The following is a 21,568-nucleotide window of genomic DNA, read 5'->3' on the forward strand; positions in this document are numbered from 1 at the left end:
TACAAGCTACCTGACCAAATGTGGGGAAATTTTTCTCATGTTCCAGGTGTGAGAAGAAATTACCATCAAATTCATTGGCTTAAACTAACAATTTTATTACATTTCATGATTTTGTGGGTCAGGATTTGGGCAGAGGTCGGCTGGATGATTCTTCTGCTCTCCTTGTGGTGCTGATTAAAGTCACTTAGTGGTACCCAATGAGCAAATAGTTTGGCCTGAAGAGTCCAAGATGGCTTCACTTCACATGCCTTGCCTGGAAGGCTGGGCCAACCGGGACTGTTGCCTGGAATGCCTACACACAACCTCTCCAGTCTGGCAGCCTTGGCTGGAGTAGTAGTTCTCCTTACATGGCAGCTCAAGGCTCCCAGAGAGAATGTTCCAAGACACAGAAAGTGGAACAGAGTCATTTCTGCCATAGTCTACTGGTCAAAGCAGTTCCAGAGCTCAACCAGATTCAAGGGGAGGAGTCATAAACAGGCTGGAGTCATGGATGTGTGACCCTTTGAAAAACCTCAAGAGCAGCTGCATAGGAACCTGAACTCAAAAGGACTCCATGCTTGGTTTATTGCTGTCTTGAAATTCTTTATAATTTTTGAACAAAGGGCACTACATTTTCATTTTGCACTGGGTCCCACAAATTATGTAGCCTGTCCTCATCATAAACCTCACCTTTCAATGGATAGAGTATTAAAAATTTTGTAGCCATCTTTAACGGGCCATAGCTGCCTGCAAGAGACTTCATTCCTCACCATAGCTCTGTATTCAAAATTATCCTTTCAAAATGAAGACTGATGTTGTGATAAGTTTAGGATTAAGAAATGTGTTGGAAACCAACAACACTGAGTATCTGCTAGCACCCTGTAACTGGTCACCTCTGGGCTCACTCACTCAGTTATGTCACTTAGGCATTAACCAACAGTTATCCAAGGTCAGTATGTGTGCTGAATTTATACATATTGTCCTTGACGAGAAAGACAGCCAGTAATCACTATATAGAAAGGAGTCTCCATGGTCTCAGCAAACCTGGATTTGTCTTGGGGGGGCATCTGCAAAACTATGTAAAGGTTATTAGGGAAGGCAGTGACAACTCCTATGCTTTTTGAGAACCCCAGCCACATCTGATATCTCTTTGGGTCATCAGTCATTTGCACTACATTATCTTCTCAGCAGGAGTTCAATATGATTGCTGGTGATGCATCTAAGCAACAAATGGCATCATAAAAATAACAACTACCAAAACCCAAGATGAATAGAATGGGGACACAATTAATGGAGAACAAGGTCAGGAAAAGTTAAGTACAGTATTTTGCAAAAAGGCAAAGATTATTGAATTGAACATATTGATATGATAAACTCTTGAAAGGTATGATAATCCAGGGAAAGTTTCTTAGAGAAAGAAGCTAGACTTTGAAAGAAATGAGGGTTGGCAGAGTACTGAAAGGAAATAGAAACTACATTGGTATGAGGACAAGAAGAAAATCAGCCCAACTAGGGTGGAAGAACGTGGATAAAGGGATGTTACTGGATAAATTAGAGGTGAGGAAAGGAGAGTCATTGCTCCAGGGCACTGGTCCTAGGCTGCAGAATCTGAATTTACTCCACAAGCTATGGGAAGTTATTGTAGTTTGCTATTGGTTTGGAGGGAATGAGTGATGGGTTTTTATTTTAGTATGCAAGCATAATAGTGGAAGTCTCCAGCTGATGCACATTCCAAAGGAGGTATAAGACTAAGATGCAGAATTTTTCAAAGGAGGTGGTCAGAAACCTAGTGAATGATTCCCTGAACCACTGATCCACATTGAGGGTACAAGTATTAGAAGCTGGCAATCAAAAAGGACTTTAAACGAGAGGAGTTCTTGAGATACTTGATGGTGGGAATGTTTCCCCTTATCTCGGGAGACTATTTGAAGAAGTTAATATGTATCTATTGGAGTTTGAAGAACACAGTGGCCTGGTGTCTGATTCCCTCCTGAAGAAAGTTTAAAGGGTAAAAGAAGGGATGACTAGCTACTTTGATGGAGGGAGTGAGAACTGGCCTGCATTCCCAGAGTTCTTTGAGGCCAAAATGTATTTCCTGTTATGGTAGATGTTGTGATGCCTGAAAGACTTGTTCCTCCAGCCACTGGAAGTGATGCCAGCAGACAGTCCTCAACTGTCAGTCTCCTAGGGGATTGCTTTGGCTGAAGAAAGCTGATGACTGTCTGTTATGGGTGTACAAAGTCCCAGCCCCCCACCCCAATTTAGAACAACTCTGTAGAGCTATCCCAGGATCAGAACTCCCTGTAGATTGGCTAAGACCTCTGTTGAGGCTGCAGCAAAGCTCAGCCTCTCCCGCTCACCAATTTTGCTTCTTTCCCTTCCTTTCTACAGGTGTTGATGCCAAGGACACTCCCAAATAAACATCTTGCATGGTTATCTCCATTTCAGAATCTGTCTCCCAGGAAACATGACCTGTAACACCTGTCGATCACATATGGACCCCACCAGCAAGTGAACTAGCATGGATTATCTTGGGTCTGTCCAAGTGGGACCTGTAGGGAGGAATAAACATCAGCGGACAGGATCCTTAAAGTATTACTGAATTCCTTACAGCTGGGGAAGCAGTGAGCACCAGCTGGAATATAGCTGCACCAGCCCGGGTCAAGAATACTGAGGATTAAAGATTTCCAGGGCTTCCCTGGTGGCGCAGTGGTTGAGAGTCCGCCTGCCGATGCAGGGGACAAGGATTCGTGCCCCGGTCCGGGAGGATCCCACATGCCGCGGAGCGGCTGGGCCCGTGAGCCATGGCCGCTGAGCCTGTGCGTCCGGAGCCTGTGCTCCACAATGGGAGAGGCCACAACAGTGAGAGGCCCACGTACAGAAAACAAACAAACAAACAAAAAATACAAAAGATTTCCAGTTATGAGGGGGAGGGAGTCTTTGAAGAACTTACAAAACTATCTCTGAGAAGGGCCAGTTTTAACCGTTTGCCAGGTCCAAAGAGCACAAACATCCAGTTCACAGCAGTGTCAACCAAATAAAGCCTTTCCCTCCCCTCTCCTGTCCTCCTTCCCTGGGCTCCAAACTTGGAGAGGTCAGAAACCCGGCGGAGGAGCAAGACAAGATAGCATAAGAGAGAAGACGCCAACCCCACACTTTTCTTGACTTAAAAGTTTAAAACTGTTTTCCCATCTGTCTCCATTTTTCATGATATCCCTCAAATACTGTCATAGTCTATCCTTTCCTTTACTTGGTGAGATGCCCCGTATTCCAGTTAAGTCCTGTCTGCAGTGTCACTTGTTGCAAAAAGTTAAAACCTCACCTGGTCCGGAGCCCCGACGTAGCGCAGTGCTGGAACTGCGCGACCGCCACGCTGCTCCTCCCCGTACTACCCGGCTCCGCCCCGCGCGCTCCGCTCTCACTCCCAGCCCAGCCCTGCAGCCCCGCCCCATCCGTTCAGCTCCTCTGGCCCCGCCTAGCCACCCTGCCCCGCTCCGTATTACCCGGCTGCCCCGCTCAATCCCTCTCATCCTCCCACTGGCCCTCCCCTTCTCGATGCGCTCGCCCCGCCCCTTCCTGCTGCCCCGCCCCATCTCACTCGTCTGGTCCCTCCCCCTCCTGGTAACCTGGTGGCAAGGAACGGCAGCCGCCCGCGCCATGGGGACTGCCTCGTCGCTCGTGAGCCCCGCCGGCGGGGAGGTGATCGAGGACACGTACGGGGCGGGCGGCGGCGAGGCCTGCGAGATCCCGGTGGAGGTGAAGCCCAAGGCCCGCCTGCTGCGCAGCTCGTTCCGCCGGGGCGCGGGGGCGGCGGCGGGGGCCGGGCCGGGTTCGCTGCCCCGCGGGGCGGGCGGCGGCGGGCTGCTGGGGGCCAGCTTCAAGTCCACTGGCTCGTCGGTGCCCGAGCTGGAGTACGCGGCGGCCGAGTACGAGCGGCTGAAGAAGGAGTACGAGATCTTCCGGGTCAGCAAGAACCAGGAGTTGTTATCCATGGGCCGCCGCGAGGCTAAGCTGGACACGGAAAACAAGCGGCTGCGGGCAGAGCTGCAGGTAACGCCGGGCCCGGGCGCTAACCGGGGACGGCCGCGACACCCGGGAAACTGAGCCCTGGGGCCGCCTGCCCACCGCCCCGCAGCCTCTTGGCCGCACTGCCAGCTGGACCTTGGAGGCCTGACTGCCCTGCATTTTAATTTGAGGGGACACTGTCTTGGGGTCTAAACTGATTCCTTAACTAACCGCCCCCCCCTTTTCTATTTCTGGTCCATTCATTCAGATGCCTTGAAGCAATTAGCCTGAAAGTGTCCTGAAGCAACAAGTGCTAATCTCCAGAGAAGTAGGTCCAACACGGGGCACACATATACACAAAAGACTTTGGTGACATCTGTTGAGTCAACTCATCAAATCCTTCCTAGGAGTTTTTAACCTGGAAAGGTTAGAAACCCGGCGAGGGGGCAAGAATACAAGATAGCGTAAGAGAGAGAAGACGCCAACCCCACACTTCACTTGACTTAAAAGTTTAAAACTGTTTTCCCATCTGTCTCCATTTTTCATGATATCCCTCAAATACTGTCATAGTCTATCCTTTCCTTTACTTCGTAAGATGCCCCGTATTCCAGTGAAGTCCTGTCTGCAGTGTCCCTTGTTGCAAAAAGTCAAAGGCGCCCTGCCCTCCACCCCCACAAATTTACATACCTCGGAGGTGGGGCTTCTGTCTCGGTTTCTTTTTTTTTTTTTAATTTTTAAAAAATTTATTCTTAAAATATATATATATATATATATATATATATATATATATAATTTATTTACTTATTTTGGTACGCGGGCCTCTCACTGTTGTGGCCTCTCCCGTTGCGGAGCACAGGCTCCGGACGCAGCCATGGCTCACGGGCCCAGCCGCTTCGCGGCATGTGGGATCTTCCCGGACCGGGGCACGACCCGTGTCCCCTGCATCAGCAGGCGGATTCTCAACCACTGCGCCACCAGAGAAGCCGTTAAATATATTTTTAAATTTATTTATTCTTTTCTTTTTTTGGCTGCGTTGGGCCTTCCTTGCTGCGGGCGGGTTTTCTCTCGTTGAGGCGAGGGTGGGGGCTACTGTTCATCACCATGCTCAGGCTTCTCACTGCCATGGCTGCTCTTGCTGTGAAGCACGGGCTCTAGGCACGCGGGCTTCAGTAGCTGTGGCACACGGGCTTAGTTGTTCCACAGCAGGTGGGATCTTCCTGGACCAGGGCTTGAACATGTGTCCCCTGCATTGGCAGGTGGATTCTTAACCACTGCGCCACCAGGAAAACCCTGTTTTCGTTTCTTTGTGAAGTTCTATAGCTGTTGGATTTTAGTGTTCTTGAAGTTAATTTTTCTGGCAGCCCCTGATTTTCACCACCTTAACTGCTGTGGTTGAAAACGTTCCCTAGGTATAGTCAAATTTCCTTAATCCACTTGATTAAATTATTCAAGAAACAGTTATTACATGCCCTCCCTGTAATAGATGTATTTTTTTTTTTTTTTTTTTTTTTTTCCGGTACGCGGGCCTCTCACCGCTGCGGCCTCTCGCGTTGCGGAGCACAGGCTCCGGACGCGCAGGCCCAGCGGCCATGGCTCACGGGCCCAGCCACTCTGCGGCATGTGGGATCTTCCCAGACCGGGGCACGAACCCGCGTCCCCTGCATCAGCAGGCGGACTCTCAACCACTGCGCAACCAGGGAAGCCCAATAGATGTATTTTAACTGATTATTAGGAAAGTTATATTTTTGTGAGCAAAGGCGTGAGACTTTGTGTCATCAGTTTGGGGCCCGTCTGAGAGTTGTAGTTTGTTTACTCTATTTTTCTTTACTATGGAAGAGACTTCTGGACAGCCCAAGTGTTCCTGAGTTCATTACAGGAGGAATAGAATAAATACCTCAGACCTGATTTTTCTAGAAGGAAGAAGCCTTCTTCCTTCTAGACTAGTCCTTCTAGTCAATCCCTCTCCACCCCTACCCCACCCCCATTAGCTGTTGTATAATTAGCACTGTTATCTGGGAAGACATAGCAGTTTTATCTGTTGTCTTACAGATTTTCCTATTGGGCAGTCAATGCACTTGCATATATGAAATGGACATGCATTTCAGATATCTGATTTCATGCATCCAAGCCATTGTCTTGGATTCACTGCATATTGCAAAAGACTGAGGTGGAGGTAGAAAAGAAAGCCAGACCAACCAGGGTAGAGTGCACTAAGTGTTGACAAATGTCACAGTTCCAGGTTATTTCTGTTACCAATCCTGATTCCTTATGTAACCCTTTTGATTCCTTTTTCACATATCTAGACATTTTTAAAAAACCTTCTATATTTATTTAATCCATTCAGTCAGACATTTACTGGAAGCCTGCCATGTATCAGGCACTGCTAGTGCTTGGGGCTAGCAAGAGGTGTAAGACATGGAGCCAAGGAGTGCACAGTCTCACAGAAGTAATTATCCTTCAATTTCAGCCTTACAAGTTGTACTTTTTGTTCTCTTAAAGATGGGAAATCTGAGGTGTAGTGAAGATTAAGAACTAGTGCAGTATTTCAAAGAAAAAGCATTAATTTCCATTGAAAGCTTAATGTCAAATATCTTCATTTATAATTCAAACATATTTGCGTTTTTTTTTCCATTATGTGTTTGAATAGAATGGCAATATGCAGTTCTTGATAACTGTTGAAAAAGTAAGTAGATTGTTAAAATTCTAAGATATTTAATATGTATATAAGATAATGTAAAATTTGGGAGGCATGCTATTTTTGTTAGAAATAACAAGGTAAATTATTCCAGGCACTTCAGAAAACTTACCAGAAGATACTTCGGGAAAAGGAAAGTGCTTTAGAAGCAAAATATCAAGCAATGGAGAGAGCAGCTACATTTGAACATGACAGAGATAAAGTTAAGAGGCAATTTAAGGTAAATTTCATACATCTTTATCCCCAAAGTGGTATGGAATAAAAGCAGTATATTTTAAAAGTTCATATAATACTGCAATGAATAACCAGAAGTAAATGATGTAGGAGGCATGAAAGTTATAAGAACTAAACTAAAGCACTTTTTACATTTTTGAGTTGGATGAGGTAAACTTAAGGTAGTTTCAAAGAAAAGGTATAAAAATGAACATTTTAATAGGGATTTGGGGGGGGGGGGGGCGGGAAAGGAAAGTGTTTCTATTAGGGGAAAGCATTTAGAATGTTTGGGGATGTTTTCTATAGGTAAGCATTACTGGCATTAAATGGGAGGGGGACAAATTTGCTAAACATCAGGTAGCACACAAGGCAGCTCCACACTACAGACACACATCCTGCTGGAATTCCATATAAAACAGTGATGTAGAGGTACTCAGATTATTCATCCTACAAAAGGGGAGATCAGGGCCAAATGAATATTGATTTTATGAAAGAAAGAATTTTCCCTTAAAAGTTGATGATACAATTTTTGATTATGGAAAAGAGTTTCAAAATTTAAATCCTTCTTTTAAAGATTTTTAGGGAGACCAAGGAAAATGAAATTCAGGATTTATTGAGGGCCAAGCGAGAGTTGGAGAGTAAACTTCAGAGGCTACAGGTTCAGGGAATCCATGTATTTGATCCTGGAGAGTCTGATTCAGATGACAACTGTACAGATGTTACTGGTAAATTTATTTCCTATTTTTAATATTTTGAGATTTCAATATAAATATAATGATTATAGAGCCAACTTTGAATCCTTTTACTTATAAGTAATTGCTGTTACAAATAGAGTTGCACTTTCTCTTTCTCAGTTGTTATGACAGCTCATTTCTATGAAGTCTGTGATGTAGAGGCTGAGGTTCCTTCTGTCTCATTGCTCTACCAACCTTAACCCATAGCTTTTCTCTCTCTGGTTTAAGATAGCCCCTCTAAGTCCCAACATCACATCTACAATTTAGCCAGGGGGAGGGAGGGAGTACCTTACTTTCCTTGAAAGTACAATCTGAAAGATATACAGATTACTCCTACTCAAACCTCATTGGCCAGAACTCTACCTAGGAAGATGGGAAAGTGTAATCATTAGCGGGAGAGCCATGTATCCACATAAAGTTTGGGGTTGTGTCACTAAAGGAAGAAGGGGAGAATGGGTGTTGGAGGACAGTTAGTAGTCTCTGTCACATTATTTTTCCACATAATTGATATATTCTTTACAACTATCAGAATATCTGCATAATATTTCATTGAGTGGTTTCCAATGCAGTTTTGTGAAATACTTTTAAAGTTTTTGTTTTACAATTAAACATAGAAAGTGTTTTTTCTAGAAATAAAGAAAAACCTGGAATCATAGAATGAAAGGGTCCACTGTGTTCCAAGGAAATAATAATGAAGTGTGATTGATTTTGAGAAATATTCTATTTTAAATGCGGTGGAAAAATGCAGTCACTCTCCCATTTATTAAAAAATCTATAATTATATTCTTACAAACTGATGTATTTTGGAATGAAATATGGCAACTGATAATTCCCTCTTAATTTTCACTTTAGTACCATAGGAATTTGACTAGCATCCTGGGACTTTTATTACTAACTTTTGAGGAAAAAAAGTGAAGTGATTCTTAATGGCATTAGTCCTAGTGATTATTTCAGTATTGACATATGTTAAAATGTACAGGGTTTCAAAACTATTATATTCTAGTTCTCTTAGCAAGTTAATAAAAATGAGTTAATATTTCCTCATAGGTCTTTCCTCCTATTTCGATATAAACATGAAGAAGGAATGCTTGAGGGAATGTCACTCATTATTTGTCACCCACAAATAATAATCTCAGTTTTGCCAGAGATTTAGCCCAAATACCAGTTTACTTATGTTTAGTCAAGGATGCCATGAATTATTATTTATTAAAAAAAATCAACGTGTTCATAAGTACTTATTGATTCAGACATTAATTTTTTTGCTCTGAGAGGTTAAAGAAAATGTGCTCTTTACATCCTTAGCTTACATCCTAATGAATTACCAATATTAATTACTGGTGTGCCAGTAATAGTCTTCCTTTGAAGTTCTTTCCTTCACATTTTACACTGATATCTATATCACATAGTTAGGAATGTTTTTTAGAATTCTTTTGTTGGGGGGTGTTTTTAACTCCTCTCTGTTATTATAATTCTTTTGGTTATTGTATTCCTAATTTCTTTTCATCTTTCTCTTTTTAATCCCCTTTTTAAGTTTGAGGTGATAACCAGAATTATGTTCACCACCACCTTAGAACTTGCCAGAAATTGGTGGCAAAGTACTTTCAAAATCATTGTTTTGATTTCAAAATCAAAGTTTGAATATCTGTTGTATTTATAATATTGTAGTATTTTTTGCATTAGAAAGCCATTGAATATATATGATAAGTTTTTCAAATTCCAATATAATTTGGTTTTCATCAGATGAAATATCTTGCTTTTACAGCTGCTGGACCCCAGTGCGAGTATTGGACTGGTGGAGCCTTGGGAAGTGAGCCCTCCATAGGGAGTATGATTCAGCTTCAGCAGTCTTTCCGGGGCCCTGAGTTTGCCCATAGTTCTATAGATATAGAAGGACCCTTTGCTAACGTCAACAGAGGTAACACACACCATTTGCCAATTACCTTGGTTAATGGTAGTGACTGTTTGTGTACTATAATCTTGTGCAGGGAAAACTGCCATCAGCAGAGCATGAGACTTGTGTCCTGGGTGTCTTCCACTGTCAAACCATCATGTACTGGTGCTTGTCACTGACCAGGAATGATGAAGTTACCTAATTCACATCAGGATCAGATGGTACCTCCCGGCCAGACTGGCCAATAGGTTCTAATAACTGAATTTCTGGTCTGAGTTCTCAGATATTTTAGTTGAGTGGTGAGAGCCTAATGTAGATTACCTGAAAAACAGTAGTGTTTAGGCTATCCCTCTGCATCTTTGATGGTGTTGAAGGTTAGAGAAGTTGTGGAGTAGAGTACAAAACTTCAGTTATATAATATAGTATTCTTATTCATTATCTTTTATATAATTTGGTATCCAAAACAGCTCTTAAGATCTGTTCAGAATTTCAATACCACCTCAGATCTGAAATGTTATAAGTAGCTCCACTCTTTTCTTAAAACTTTGAAATATACGGACTTCCCTGGTGGCACAGTGGTTGGGAGTCCACCTGCCAATGCAGGGGACACGGGTTTAAAAGCCCTGGTCCGGGAGGATCCCACCTGCTGTGGAACAACTAAAGCCATGGCTGCTGAGCCTGTGCTCTAGAGCCCACGAGCCACAACTACTGAGCCCATGTGCTACAACTACTGAGGCCCATGCACCTGGAGCCCGTGCTCCACGACAGAGACAGGCCACTGCAGTGAGAAACCCGCGCACCACAAAGAGTGGCCCCTGCTCTCTGCAACTAGAGAGAGCCTTGCATAGTGGCCAAGACCCAATGCAGCCAAAGATAAATAAATGAATAAATAAATTTTAAAAAAACAAACAAAAACCCCCTGAAATTATTTATCTATTAGCAAAATGAAAATTATTTTTTTAATTATGCATTTTGAATTAGTCAAATATGTCTTAAAATATGCATTCTCACTAACTGTCTTTTCGTTATTTTTTGTTTTGTACCGTTCTTGAACTTTCTTTTTGACTCAATGTATTTCAAGAATAATAAGTAGGTAAAACTATAGGCCAGCCTGGGAACGTAGGCTCTTCTCAAGTAGCAAACTAATTGAACAGCCCATGTTGCCTAGTTCCCTGACATTTGACTGGAGCCATGGGTACCCCAGCAAAGACCACTGGTGACATTGATTGCTTTAAGCCCCAGGATAGAATTTGAGGTTAGAGAACTGATTGCCTTCTAATATCTTATTCTAGAAGCTTTGTTGGCATTACAAGTGAGATCAGATGATGCCTGTTGTTTTCTTTCAGATTTTGGGGGAATCATCTTGTCAAATGTTTTCTAATAATTTGTTTTCGGGAACTTATGAGAAATTTTATTTTCAGATGACTGGGATATTGCTGTAGCTAGTTTATTACAAGTTACCCCCTTGTTTTCACATTCTCTGTGGAGTAACACTGTCAGGTGTTACCTCATTTATACAGATGAAACCCAGCCTGAAATGGATCTTTTCCTTAAGGTGAGGACATTTATAAATTCTGTATTCACTGATTTAAAATAAAGTTAATATTGTGTCCTGGTTATGATACTATTGATTGCCTGAACCAAGTAGTTTACTACCCACTAATTTATGTCTTAAAGAGTAGGAAGCATCTTGGGCTTTTCTTAAGAAAACGTCTTACTCAGTATTTTCAGTATATTCAAATTAAGGCCTTGGAACTTGATGCTTTTGAATACTTCATTACACATTCTCCACAGTGTTTATGGCCCTTACTGATGGTGGCTGCTATACTTAATACCTGCCAGCTCTATTCTTGAGTCTGTTTCAGATTATGGCAAAATTTAATCCTTGTCATGGTTTTAAATTTTTCAAGGCAGACATTGGGGTTAATCTAAGGCAGGGGTCAGCAAACTACAGCCTGTGGGCCAAATCTGGCCTGCAGCCTGTCTGTGTATGACCTAGAGCTAAGATTGGTTTTTAAAGTTTTAAACAGTTGAAAAATATCAAAAGAAGAATAATATTTTGACATGAAAATTATATGAAATTCAAATTTTGGGTCTATAAATAAAGTTATATTGGAACACAGCCACGCGCAATGTATTGTCTCAGGTTGCTTCTCACCAATGGCAGAATAAATTATGATGGAGACGAAATGGACCACAGAAACCTCTGCCAAAACAGCCAAGTTCTTAAGCTGTTATTAATTTGCCTTCTGGCTCTTTACAGAAAAGTTTAGCAACTACTGTTCTAACTGAATTTAAATAAATATGCATGTCACATGCTATACCTGCTATATTAACATCATCCAGATTGTTGATTAATAAGTTGATTTAGCTTTCCTTTTTGATAATACTCAATTTTGGTAAAAAGACAAAGTATTTTGAAAACCAAAGCTTCTACTCACTGACTATAGGCTGTTCCCAAACACATGTTGAGGGAATTACTAATTTATTGCATAATAATCATCATCATTACTAAGTACCTTTATTTGTTATAGACCAACATATTTTTTTATCTGTTTGCTTTAGTGTTCTAATATATCACGGTGGACACTTTTTACTATATAAATCTATGGATTTACATTTTTCACCCTGTAACAATAAACAGAAGTCATTTGTAATAATAATAATAAAAATAAATAACTACCAAAGCAAAATAGCCTAATACTTCTGTTGTTTTAGGTTTATTATGAGATAAATCATTTTCTGAGCTAGGAAACAAGAAAGTTGCTAAGCTATTACTATTTTTATTTTATAGAGAAACTTGCCTTTTCTCTTAAAGATTTTCTTTAAGATGTGATCATATATTTTTTAAAGTTTTAAATCAGAGAATATCCATTATAACCTTTTTGATTTTAAGTAGTATGAAGCTGACTAGATCTTTAGTTAAATGAGCTGTGCTTTCTTATGTTTTAATTTGTTTTTAGGACTATTCACCTAAACTTAAAAGAATGTGTGAGACAATGGGATATTTTTTCCATGCTGTGTATTTTCCAATTGATATTGAAAATCAGTACCTCACTGTAAGAAAATGGGAAATTGAGAAGAGTTCATTAGTTATCTTATTCATTCATTTAACCTTACCAAGGTAAGCTGAAAATTCTATAATTTATTATAGAAGTTAAACTCATAAATAGAATTGAGATTACCAGATGAACTTGAAAGATAAGTTCTAATTGCATTCTTATAAGCAAAAACAATCCATGAAATTCAATAAATTCTATGACTTTTAATATGTGAATAAAATAAAAAATTAAAAGTTTCACACTGTTAGGCTTTTTTAATAGGTTATAAGATTAACATCATTAATGTAAAGATCATTTTAATCAGAGGTCAGCAACCTATGGCCCTCAAGTCAAATCCGGTCAGCCACCTGTTTTTATAAATAAAGTTTTATTGGAGCACAGGTATGTTCATTCATTTATGTATTGTCTACAGCTGCTTTCACACTACAACAGCAGAGTTCAGTATTTCAGCAGAGATTGTACGGCCCGCAAAGCCCGAAGTGTTTACTAGCTGACCCTTTACAGAAAAAGGTGGTGACCCCTGATTTCAATAATCAGCATTAACCTTCATTATTTTCTTTCTTCAGATACAGATTGAGAGGCACTTGAACACTTGCATAGGTGTTAAATCATATTTTTAATTCTCTGAGGAGCTAACTACTTAAATCCAGTAAAGTGAGCAGTTTTCTTATAATGTGAAATACAATCACACCAATGAATCTAGTCTGCAAATGAAGCTTTTTTGTTGTTACCAGTTAGATATATAGATAGAAGATAAAATAAGATAGGAGGTTAAGTAAGAAGTTAATTTTTCTTTCTATATTTTCTATCTGATTGGATTTAATCCTTCCAAAGCATTTTTCTCTTTTTATTGAGGACCACCTCTGACTTTAACTGTGTTTGGAAGTGTTTGGAGCCCTAAGCTTTATGAGAGTCCCTGCAATATAACCTATCATTGATCCTTAAGACTCTATCCAGAGGCCAGGTGGCCAGGGAGCAACGTGGTCAAGGAAGCTTTTCCCAAAATAAGTTTAAGGATTCCTCCAACTTGATTTCCTTTACCTCCCCTTCCCTCTTTTATTTTCCTGTTTTGTTTTTATATTAAGAATATATCCTGTTTTATTCTTTAATATCTAGGTAGTATTTTATCTTAGATGATAGTATATGTCACTTGTTTTTCTCTTGTTAATTCTTTAATCCTTAAAACCGTGTTGTTTTTTCTTTCTGTTTTCTTCTTTTTGCTTTTTTTTTCTGTTTCGTATTGGGGCTGGTATTAGTTTTTTATGCAAATTCTGAATCATATAATGGCTTTCCCCTGTATACACACACTAATTTGCCTTTCTAGACAAACTTTCATTGAATGCTTTTTAGAAAGGAGAATTGTTTAGTTTTCCTTGTGGTGTAGAAAACACTAGTAGGTTATTTCAAGATTTTTCTGGAATTTAAATAGGAATAATACAAACTGTAGTTAGGGTACATTGAGCATAGTTAGAATTTTTTTTAACCTTTACCACAGTCAAGATTTTAATAGCTATCTAACCTTCCCCATCTGCCTCTGGATCTTTCTTACAGTGTATCTGGGGTATAAGGGTTCAGATCATTTATTGAATGAGTAAAGGCTAAAGGATTAGAGAAGAGAAAAATCTTGAAACCTTGAGGCTGATGATATTTGTGTTTTAACTTGAAATTATATAATTGTGAATAGAATTAGGCTTTCCATTGAAAAAAGTCTCATGAGTATGGACCATTATTTTGAGCAATGTTTATCAGTATTTTTGAGAAGTTTTTTTTAAAATTAGATTTTTAAAAATTAAAATTATGTATGCTTTAAAATTTAATTTATTGTACCTACTCTCATTGTCTGCTAGTGAATATATTATACTTTAATATTGACACTAAGCTAGAACAGAGCTATAAAAACATCCATTTTTAGAAAGTTTCACTTATTCTGTAGCAGGGCCTTTTCTGGCCACTTGTCATTGTAGTAAATCCCCCTTCTTGGCACTTAGGTTAATTGACTAACTGTGTGCTGCCACAGTGCAGTGTAGCACAAGAAATACTGATTTCCAATCTAGCCTGTTATTGGAAGACTGTGAAGAAGCTTTTCTGAAAAACCCTGAAGGCAAACCACGATTAATTTATCATCGTTTGGAGGATGGGAAAGTCAGTTCTGACTCTGTCCAGCACCTGATTGATCAAGTGTCTAACCTGAACAAGACCAGCAAAGCCAAGGTAAAATTCATAGGTTGTTTTTAAGAACATGCTTGGTGCAGAGAGGTGCTGGCATGTTTGGGGAGAGGAAGGAAGCCACGGGGCTGGAGCAGAGCGAGTGAGGGGACATGAGTAGGAGCGGTCACGGGGGCCGATGCTGAAGAAACTTGTTTTTTTTACTTAGAGTGAGGTAGGGAGCCATTGAAGGATTTAACCAAAGAGGAAGAAATGCTATTTTGACCAGACTTTCCTGGGCTGCTGTGTTGAGAATTGACTGTGGTTTGGAGGGAAGGTAGTGGGGTAGGGCAGAGGTGGAGAGCTGTTGCCGTCATCCAAGTGAGAGATGCTGGTGGCTTAGACCAGGGTGGTGGTAGAGGATGTGATAAAAAGCAGTAGGATTCTGTATAAATTTTGACAGAGCCAATAGATTTCCTAACAGATTAGTTGTGGACTATGAGAGAAAGAGAGACATCAACAGCAATATGTGCCTAAAAAGTGTATGACCTGTAAGTGGATAAATCAGAATCTTTCCTGTGCTTTTTTCCCAAGCACAGTCCTTCTATCTATTATTGACCAAAGATTAGTGTAAGGAGGAGCCTTTCATGGTAACCTTTCCTGAAAGCATTGGGAAAAGCCAAAAACTGATGAGGAGTAGAAGGATTTGATCATCCCTAGATGCGTGGTGGGATATATTTTAGAATAGAGATTACAGGCTTTGCATTACTGCATGCTGAGATAACTTGGTAAATGTTTATAGTTAGTGTTAAGAATACAATCAAAAACAACTCTAGGATTTTGATGAAGTTTCTGTTTCTCTATGCCTAGCCAGAAAATAAGATCAAATATGAATACAGCCATTTTTCTTGAGGCCAGCATAACACAGTGAAGAGTCTAAGACAAGAGTATATTTTTATTACAGTTAATCTCCAGAGCCATTTCATTCTTTGTTTGAATTATGTTAGTACCAGCCTAGTTCACTAGGTGCCATGATGAAAGATATTAATCTTTATCTTTTTTCTATTTATTCTATAAATATTGCTTTTAAAAATTAGTATACTAGAGGATGAATTTTTTAATATAGAAGTCAAATAAGATCTCTCTATTATGATTATAAATTTAAATGTAGGATAAACTTCTTTGCTTTATTGGCATAAAGATGGATTTTGAAGGTTATGTGTATTGAATGGTACAGAAGATGAAATTAAAGTAGCTGTTTAACTCGTGTGTGTGTCAATGTGTAGGCATGCATATGTGTGTGTACACATGTGTATGTGTGAATATGGGTATGTGTGTCTGTGTGTTTACAAAAAAAAAATGACCTTTATTCAGGACATCAAGAGAAGGGACACTCAGCAGAGTGATTAAAACAATAAAGGCTGGTGTTGGGCTTTTCCCAGCTTTGGAATGTTCATACCCCAAAAGGTGAATTGATTAGCAAGGTATCCACAAGTTCTTACCTGAAGCAGAAGCGTGAGAATTCAGCCATTGGTATTTTCCTGAAAAAAGACCATTCCTTTCACCCTGGGCCAAGCCCCCCAGCCAAGCAGGGGAGGAACTGAGAGTGACAGTGGGGGGTGGGGGTTGCCTTGTCCTCTGTACCAGCTCCCCGACCTGACCCCCAAGTGAGAAGAAGCCCTCAGCCTTGGCACATGGCTCCTCCCCCCACCACTCCTCTGGATCATTCCATAAGTAACCCACAGATTTGCTGAGCACCTACAGTGTGCCAGACCCCAGCCCACAGGGGAAAGTAGAGGGGGCCCCATTGTCTCCTACGAATGAAAGGTTGGTTCCCTCTGACCACTACAGCCTGGGACCCCAACCCTTCCATGTTTCCTCAGGTTACCCTGGTTACCCTTCTGAAACAAACAGGCAGAAAGCAAGCACTATTCAGGGAGAGCTTTTATATGAACCTACATGTTCAGGTTATAGGACAAGAAGAAAAAAACAAAAACTATTTCCTCCAAGGCTGTGAGCTGAAAAGAATCAAGCCAAACTTAGAATATTTTCCACACTCTCTGCTCCACATGATAAAATTTACTTCTGTTTGCATCCAAGTGCTGGCAGGGACAAAGGCTCCACGGTCTCACTACGCACCATGGGGGTGCAGACGCTGCTACCAGGGCCCCAGCACACACCATCCCACCTATCTGGTTCCTTAACAGGTTCCTGCTGTCACATGTCAAAATGGGCAGGTGTGTGCATCATCCAGACCAAAGTGGACTTTCAGTGGTGACACCAGATCCTGGACAGAGTTTTGGTATCACCAACTCCAGTCACTTTTTCAGATGGACACATAAGCATAAAAGAAAGCATACTTTTTGTTTTATTTGCAACATTGTCCACACTAAATCCCTTGTGTGACCTTAGATGAGTTTTTTAACTTGCCTCAGTTTCCTCTTCTATGAAATGGAGAGAATAACAGTGTCTCCCTCATAGGGTTGTGAGGGTAAATGAGCTAATATACGCAAAGTACTTAGAACAGTTCCTAACATATAAGCACTCTAAAAGTGTTTACCGCCCCCTCCTCCTCCTGTTAGTCTTGTTTTTTCCTTGTTGTTAAACTTCTTTTTTCCCCCCCAGATCATTGATCACTCAGGAGATCCTGCAGAAGGAGTCTATAAAACCTATATTTATGTAGAAAAGATTATTAAACAGGTAAATGTGCATTCCCTGTAAGATTTCTTTTCAAATATCTGAAGAGTGATTTCAAAAAAATTGGGTTTTCCAGAGAAAGTCACTTGTTTGGTTTTTTTTGAAAACAATACCGGGGTAAAGTGCCCTCTTTTCTGGCACGAGTCCATCTGGTGGTATTATTGTGTTATTCCCAGTACCATGTATCTGTATCTCTCAGTTGTCTCACAAACAATTTGATGTTTTAATATCCGTTAAGTATAAAATGGATTACAAAAGTGGTAGGTAAAAAGGAAGTATATGAGGGATAATGTTCATCCTATTCAACAGAGTCTCCTTAGATTCTGTGTGCACCTTGAGTTTTTGTATATTAGAAAAATCTGTCTTGAATTTTTCTACCACATTATCCCCCTAGCAATAGAGAGGGGTGAAAACATACCTCTAGGTGTCTGAGATCATGGATCACAGAGGTGTCTCAAACTGAAAGTTTCTATGATGTCTCAGTATTATCTTGAAACTTGATGTGAATTATATATTCTGCTTGATGTTTATGTGTCTTTTTTAAATATTAAAAATCAGTTAAAATTATGTATCATCAAATATTCTAATAATGATAAGAAAAAGAATTCCCTATCTTCAAGTAAAATGGGCACCAGATGTTTAGCTTGTGTTTATCCTTACCTGCTGGCCCCTCCCTCAGGGTACCAGGGACCCTATTTGAGAAGTAAGGGATTAAATTACTTTTTTAAATTAACTTGTGTTACAAGTATGCAGATTTGTTATCAGAGAAAAAGAGTGAACCCCAAAATAAGACGAATTGAACAGAGTAAATGGCAGTAAGTGAAAATGGACATATTGACCAACTTTACCATTTGTAGGACAACATATTTTCAGTGATTAATATAAAGACTAGACATCATAGCAGAGATATTTGATATCAAGAAACCCCATCTTAGTAATTAAATGCTTGTAAAAATGTAAAGCAGCATATTTCTTAGGCATTAGCATGGTCTTTAAAATTGTTCACCAGCCAGATATAACCAAAGATATTGTGTAACATTTTTCAGAAACCAGGTTCCCTCTAACTTTATTTTTAATGAATGAGAGTGGTGTTTGTTTTTATTATTTTAATATTTCTTTACTTATTTTCTTTATTTTTAAACTATTGCTTATTTTTATAGTTATAAATAGATCCCTGGAGGTACCATACAAAGGCCATAGGTTTGGGCTTGCCCTCCGAGGTAGGTGAGGGCCACCTTAGGCCTGTGTGCTGACAATACCGTACAAGGTCTTCACTTCCTTTGTTTGCTTTTGTGTGCTTGCTCTTGGTGTTCAGGACATCCTGGGCTTTGAAAATACAGACCTGGAAACTAAGGATTTGGCCAGTGAAGATTCTATTCCAGAAGAAGATGATTTTGGTGATGTTCTATGGGACATACATGATGAACAAGAGCAAATGGAAGCTTTTCAGCAGGCTTCAAATTCAGCCCATGAGTTGGGATTCGAGAAAGTAAGCATTTGGAGTATTGTTCCAACAAAGATCAGTTGCTGCTTAAAGGCTGTATCATAATTGTGGTTTCATCTAATTATAGTCAAGGTTAAGGATTGTGTTAGTATTATGCCCTCATGGCTTAATTATCCATGTTGAGACATGTGCTTAAGTTTGTATCACGAAAGATGTGTGAGATTCAAATATACTTATAAATATCAAACATGTTTAGTTACAGATTAGGATTTATCAACTACATGTTTATTATGCTACCATCTGCAATTCACCAGACCAAGTTTAGGATACCTAGGAAACTTGATAAAAATAGTAAGGCTCTCTATTGTTCCAATTCTTGGAGGAATCAAAATATCAAACATTCAGAAAACAAAGCAGAATAGTTAATGCAGTAGGCAGGTCAGTCCTTCAGCATCCTTAAATATCTAAGCAAATAAACAAAACTAGAAGTGCACAAAGAATCTGTGTTCAAGTTCAAAAATACGTAATAATATTTTAAAATTAATATAAGAACTAATATCTTAAAGAATATTACAGTAGCTGTCACTAACAGCTGTATTTTTATAGGATTTTTAATGACTTTCATAATTTAGACTGTCAGTATTTATGTCCTGGGTCCACCATTTCCTCACTATGGATTTTGATCAAGTTACTTAGCTCTAAACTTTGACTTTCTTGTCTGTAAAATGAGGATAACTAATAATACCTATCTCACATGGTTGTTTGAGGGACTAAATCAGGTCATGCACATAAAGCACTTGCCATGGTACCTGGCATATGATAAATGTTAAACTGTTGTCATTTTATAAGAGAGGAATTGCTATCACTATTTTATTATATAAATGAAGAACCTAAGGTTCAGATTATAGTTTGCCTAAGAGCATACAGGGTGTAGATTGCAGATGTGAGATTTTAACCTAGGTCTTCTGGCTCCAAATCCTATGCTTTCTTCTATGGCAAGGGGTCTTAATGTGAGAAACATGGGTCTATAAATGGGCTTTAGTTGGGACCATGAACCAAATTGTTAGGATTTACAAGGTCATAAATCAATTAAGCCCTTTTCTTCTTGAGAAGTATCATTTCTATGAGAAATATTTGAATTCCTGGGGAATATGATATGACAAACAGAAAAATTGATTGAAAAACTATACTAAGTAATTATTTATTGTAGTTGCTGGAAATTTCTGCTACCCTAAAGCTCGCATAAACTACTTATTTATTACACATTCTTTTGATTCCTCATCAGCTATCATTTAGACCACTGGTACACTTAATAAACATCCTAACCCCCAAGATGACTTTGGAAACTCCTTTATAACAACTGAGATATTTCAGTTTTCTGAGCATGTCCTTTTCAGCTCTGAACGAGGTTTTCCTATCTGGGGAAAGCCTAGGAAATAGGAGTTCTCAGACTGCATGGAACACATGCAGTTTCAGAAAGATCTCAGGTGTCCTAGCTTGGTTCTCAGTAGCATGTTGGGAGACTCCAAGGCCCCAGACAAGACCCTCTCTTGTTTCTCTGGAAACTGAGATGGTCTCCAGGACAGGTGTTCTTCTGACCAGGAGATATAGGATGCCTGCTGGTACCCTCAAGGCCACCTGTGGTACTTTCCATGGTTCAGGAACTTGGGGTAATGAAGTAGTCTCCCCACAGCATTCTGCAGGACATCTGAATAGTGCAAAGCCCCATGGGGATCTGAAAGGTTGCCCCTCATCCATTAATACTATGGTAGGAGAAATTGGGGCCCATTCTTAGTTTACTACTTTGGGCATACTTAACCAGCCATAAAAATAAGCAATTATGAGGGTGCTATTGATTAAAAGTAGATTTCATTTTTTCATGCAGCTTTTCTCCACTGATTTCAGAGGATAATCAGAAATTGACTCTATTTAGTATTGTAAGAGGCATGTTCTTCTTCACAATTTAAATTCATTTTTATTTCTAGTATTACCAACGCCTTAATGATCTAGTGGCAGCACCAGCACCAATTCCACCCCTTCTTGTATCTGGAGGACCAGGCTCTGGAAAGTCCCTTCTTTTATCAAAGTGGTATGATTCAGTGCAATTAAATTGTTATCGTTGTCATCATTTGAATTACTGAAGTCGTTCAACAAAATGAATTATTGAATGTCTACCTTGCTGCAGGGCCTGTACTGAACATTAAAAAAGCAAAAGGAGTAATATAACAGACTCATGCCCTGAGATATATACAATTTGAAAGTTAGAGAGAAGATACAGAATGAGAAAGAAATAGGAAATGTGAGCATTTGTGATTGTGTACATAAATTATGTAGGTCAGAGCTAAGGGAGTGGTTACTGTGGCATGGAGTTAGGTGAATTATAGAGGGCATGTGCCTTTATTTTCAATTACTGGCTTCATCTTAAAAGTTTCATTGGGATTTTAAATATATGAAACAAGACAAAGACTGACTATTTAGAGTGGAATAAATCATAAAGAATATCAAAATAAAGGATAATCTTTACTCTGAATGCAAACTAGTTCTTCAAATTATGGACGAAGGTTCATATAAGCTAATAAACTCTTAGTTTTATTTTAGTTCATCAATTGAAAAACAAGTGGTAAGACCATTTTTCTTTCACTCATAGTTATTATTTACATTGAGGAGTTAGTGTATGTTGTTTCCTTTTTATTGCCCTTTTAT

General features: G+C 39.6%; 1 protein-coding gene across 5 annotated transcripts in view; it reads left to right on the top strand.

Moving 5' to 3' along the window:
• The first annotated feature begins 3,605 nt into the window (after positions 1-3,605).
• NPHP3 (nephrocystin 3) overlaps positions 3,606-21,568 on the top strand; it is a 45,239-nt gene continuing 27,276 nt past the window's right edge. For 4 of the 5 annotated variants that reach the window (XM_059065333.2, XM_059065330.2, XM_067033785.1 and 1 more), the window contains exons 1-10: positions 3,606-4,029; positions 6,774-6,899; positions 7,467-7,617; positions 9,389-9,541; positions 10,939-11,072; positions 12,481-12,641; positions 14,634-14,790; positions 17,350-17,424; positions 18,737-18,910; positions 20,851-20,954. In XM_059065333.2, the coding sequence (XP_058921316.1) occupies positions 3,637-4,029; positions 6,774-6,899; positions 7,467-7,617; positions 9,389-9,541; positions 10,939-11,072; positions 12,481-12,641; positions 14,634-14,790; positions 17,350-17,424; positions 18,737-18,910; positions 20,851-20,954 (1,628 nt within the window). In that variant the 5' untranslated portion in view covers positions 3,606-3,636. The remainder of the gene's footprint in view (positions 4,030-6,773; positions 6,900-7,466; positions 7,618-9,388; positions 9,542-10,938; positions 11,073-12,480; positions 12,642-14,633; positions 14,791-17,349; positions 17,425-18,736; positions 18,911-20,850; positions 20,955-21,568) is intronic. The other variant, XM_067033784.1, reaches the window with a different exon arrangement.

This window comes from Kogia breviceps, chromosome 5 (genome assembly GCF_026419965.1).
Source record: "Kogia breviceps isolate mKogBre1 chromosome 5, mKogBre1 haplotype 1, whole genome shotgun sequence".
Classification (NCBI taxonomy): domain Eukaryota; kingdom Metazoa; phylum Chordata; class Mammalia; order Artiodactyla; family Physeteridae; genus Kogia; species Kogia breviceps.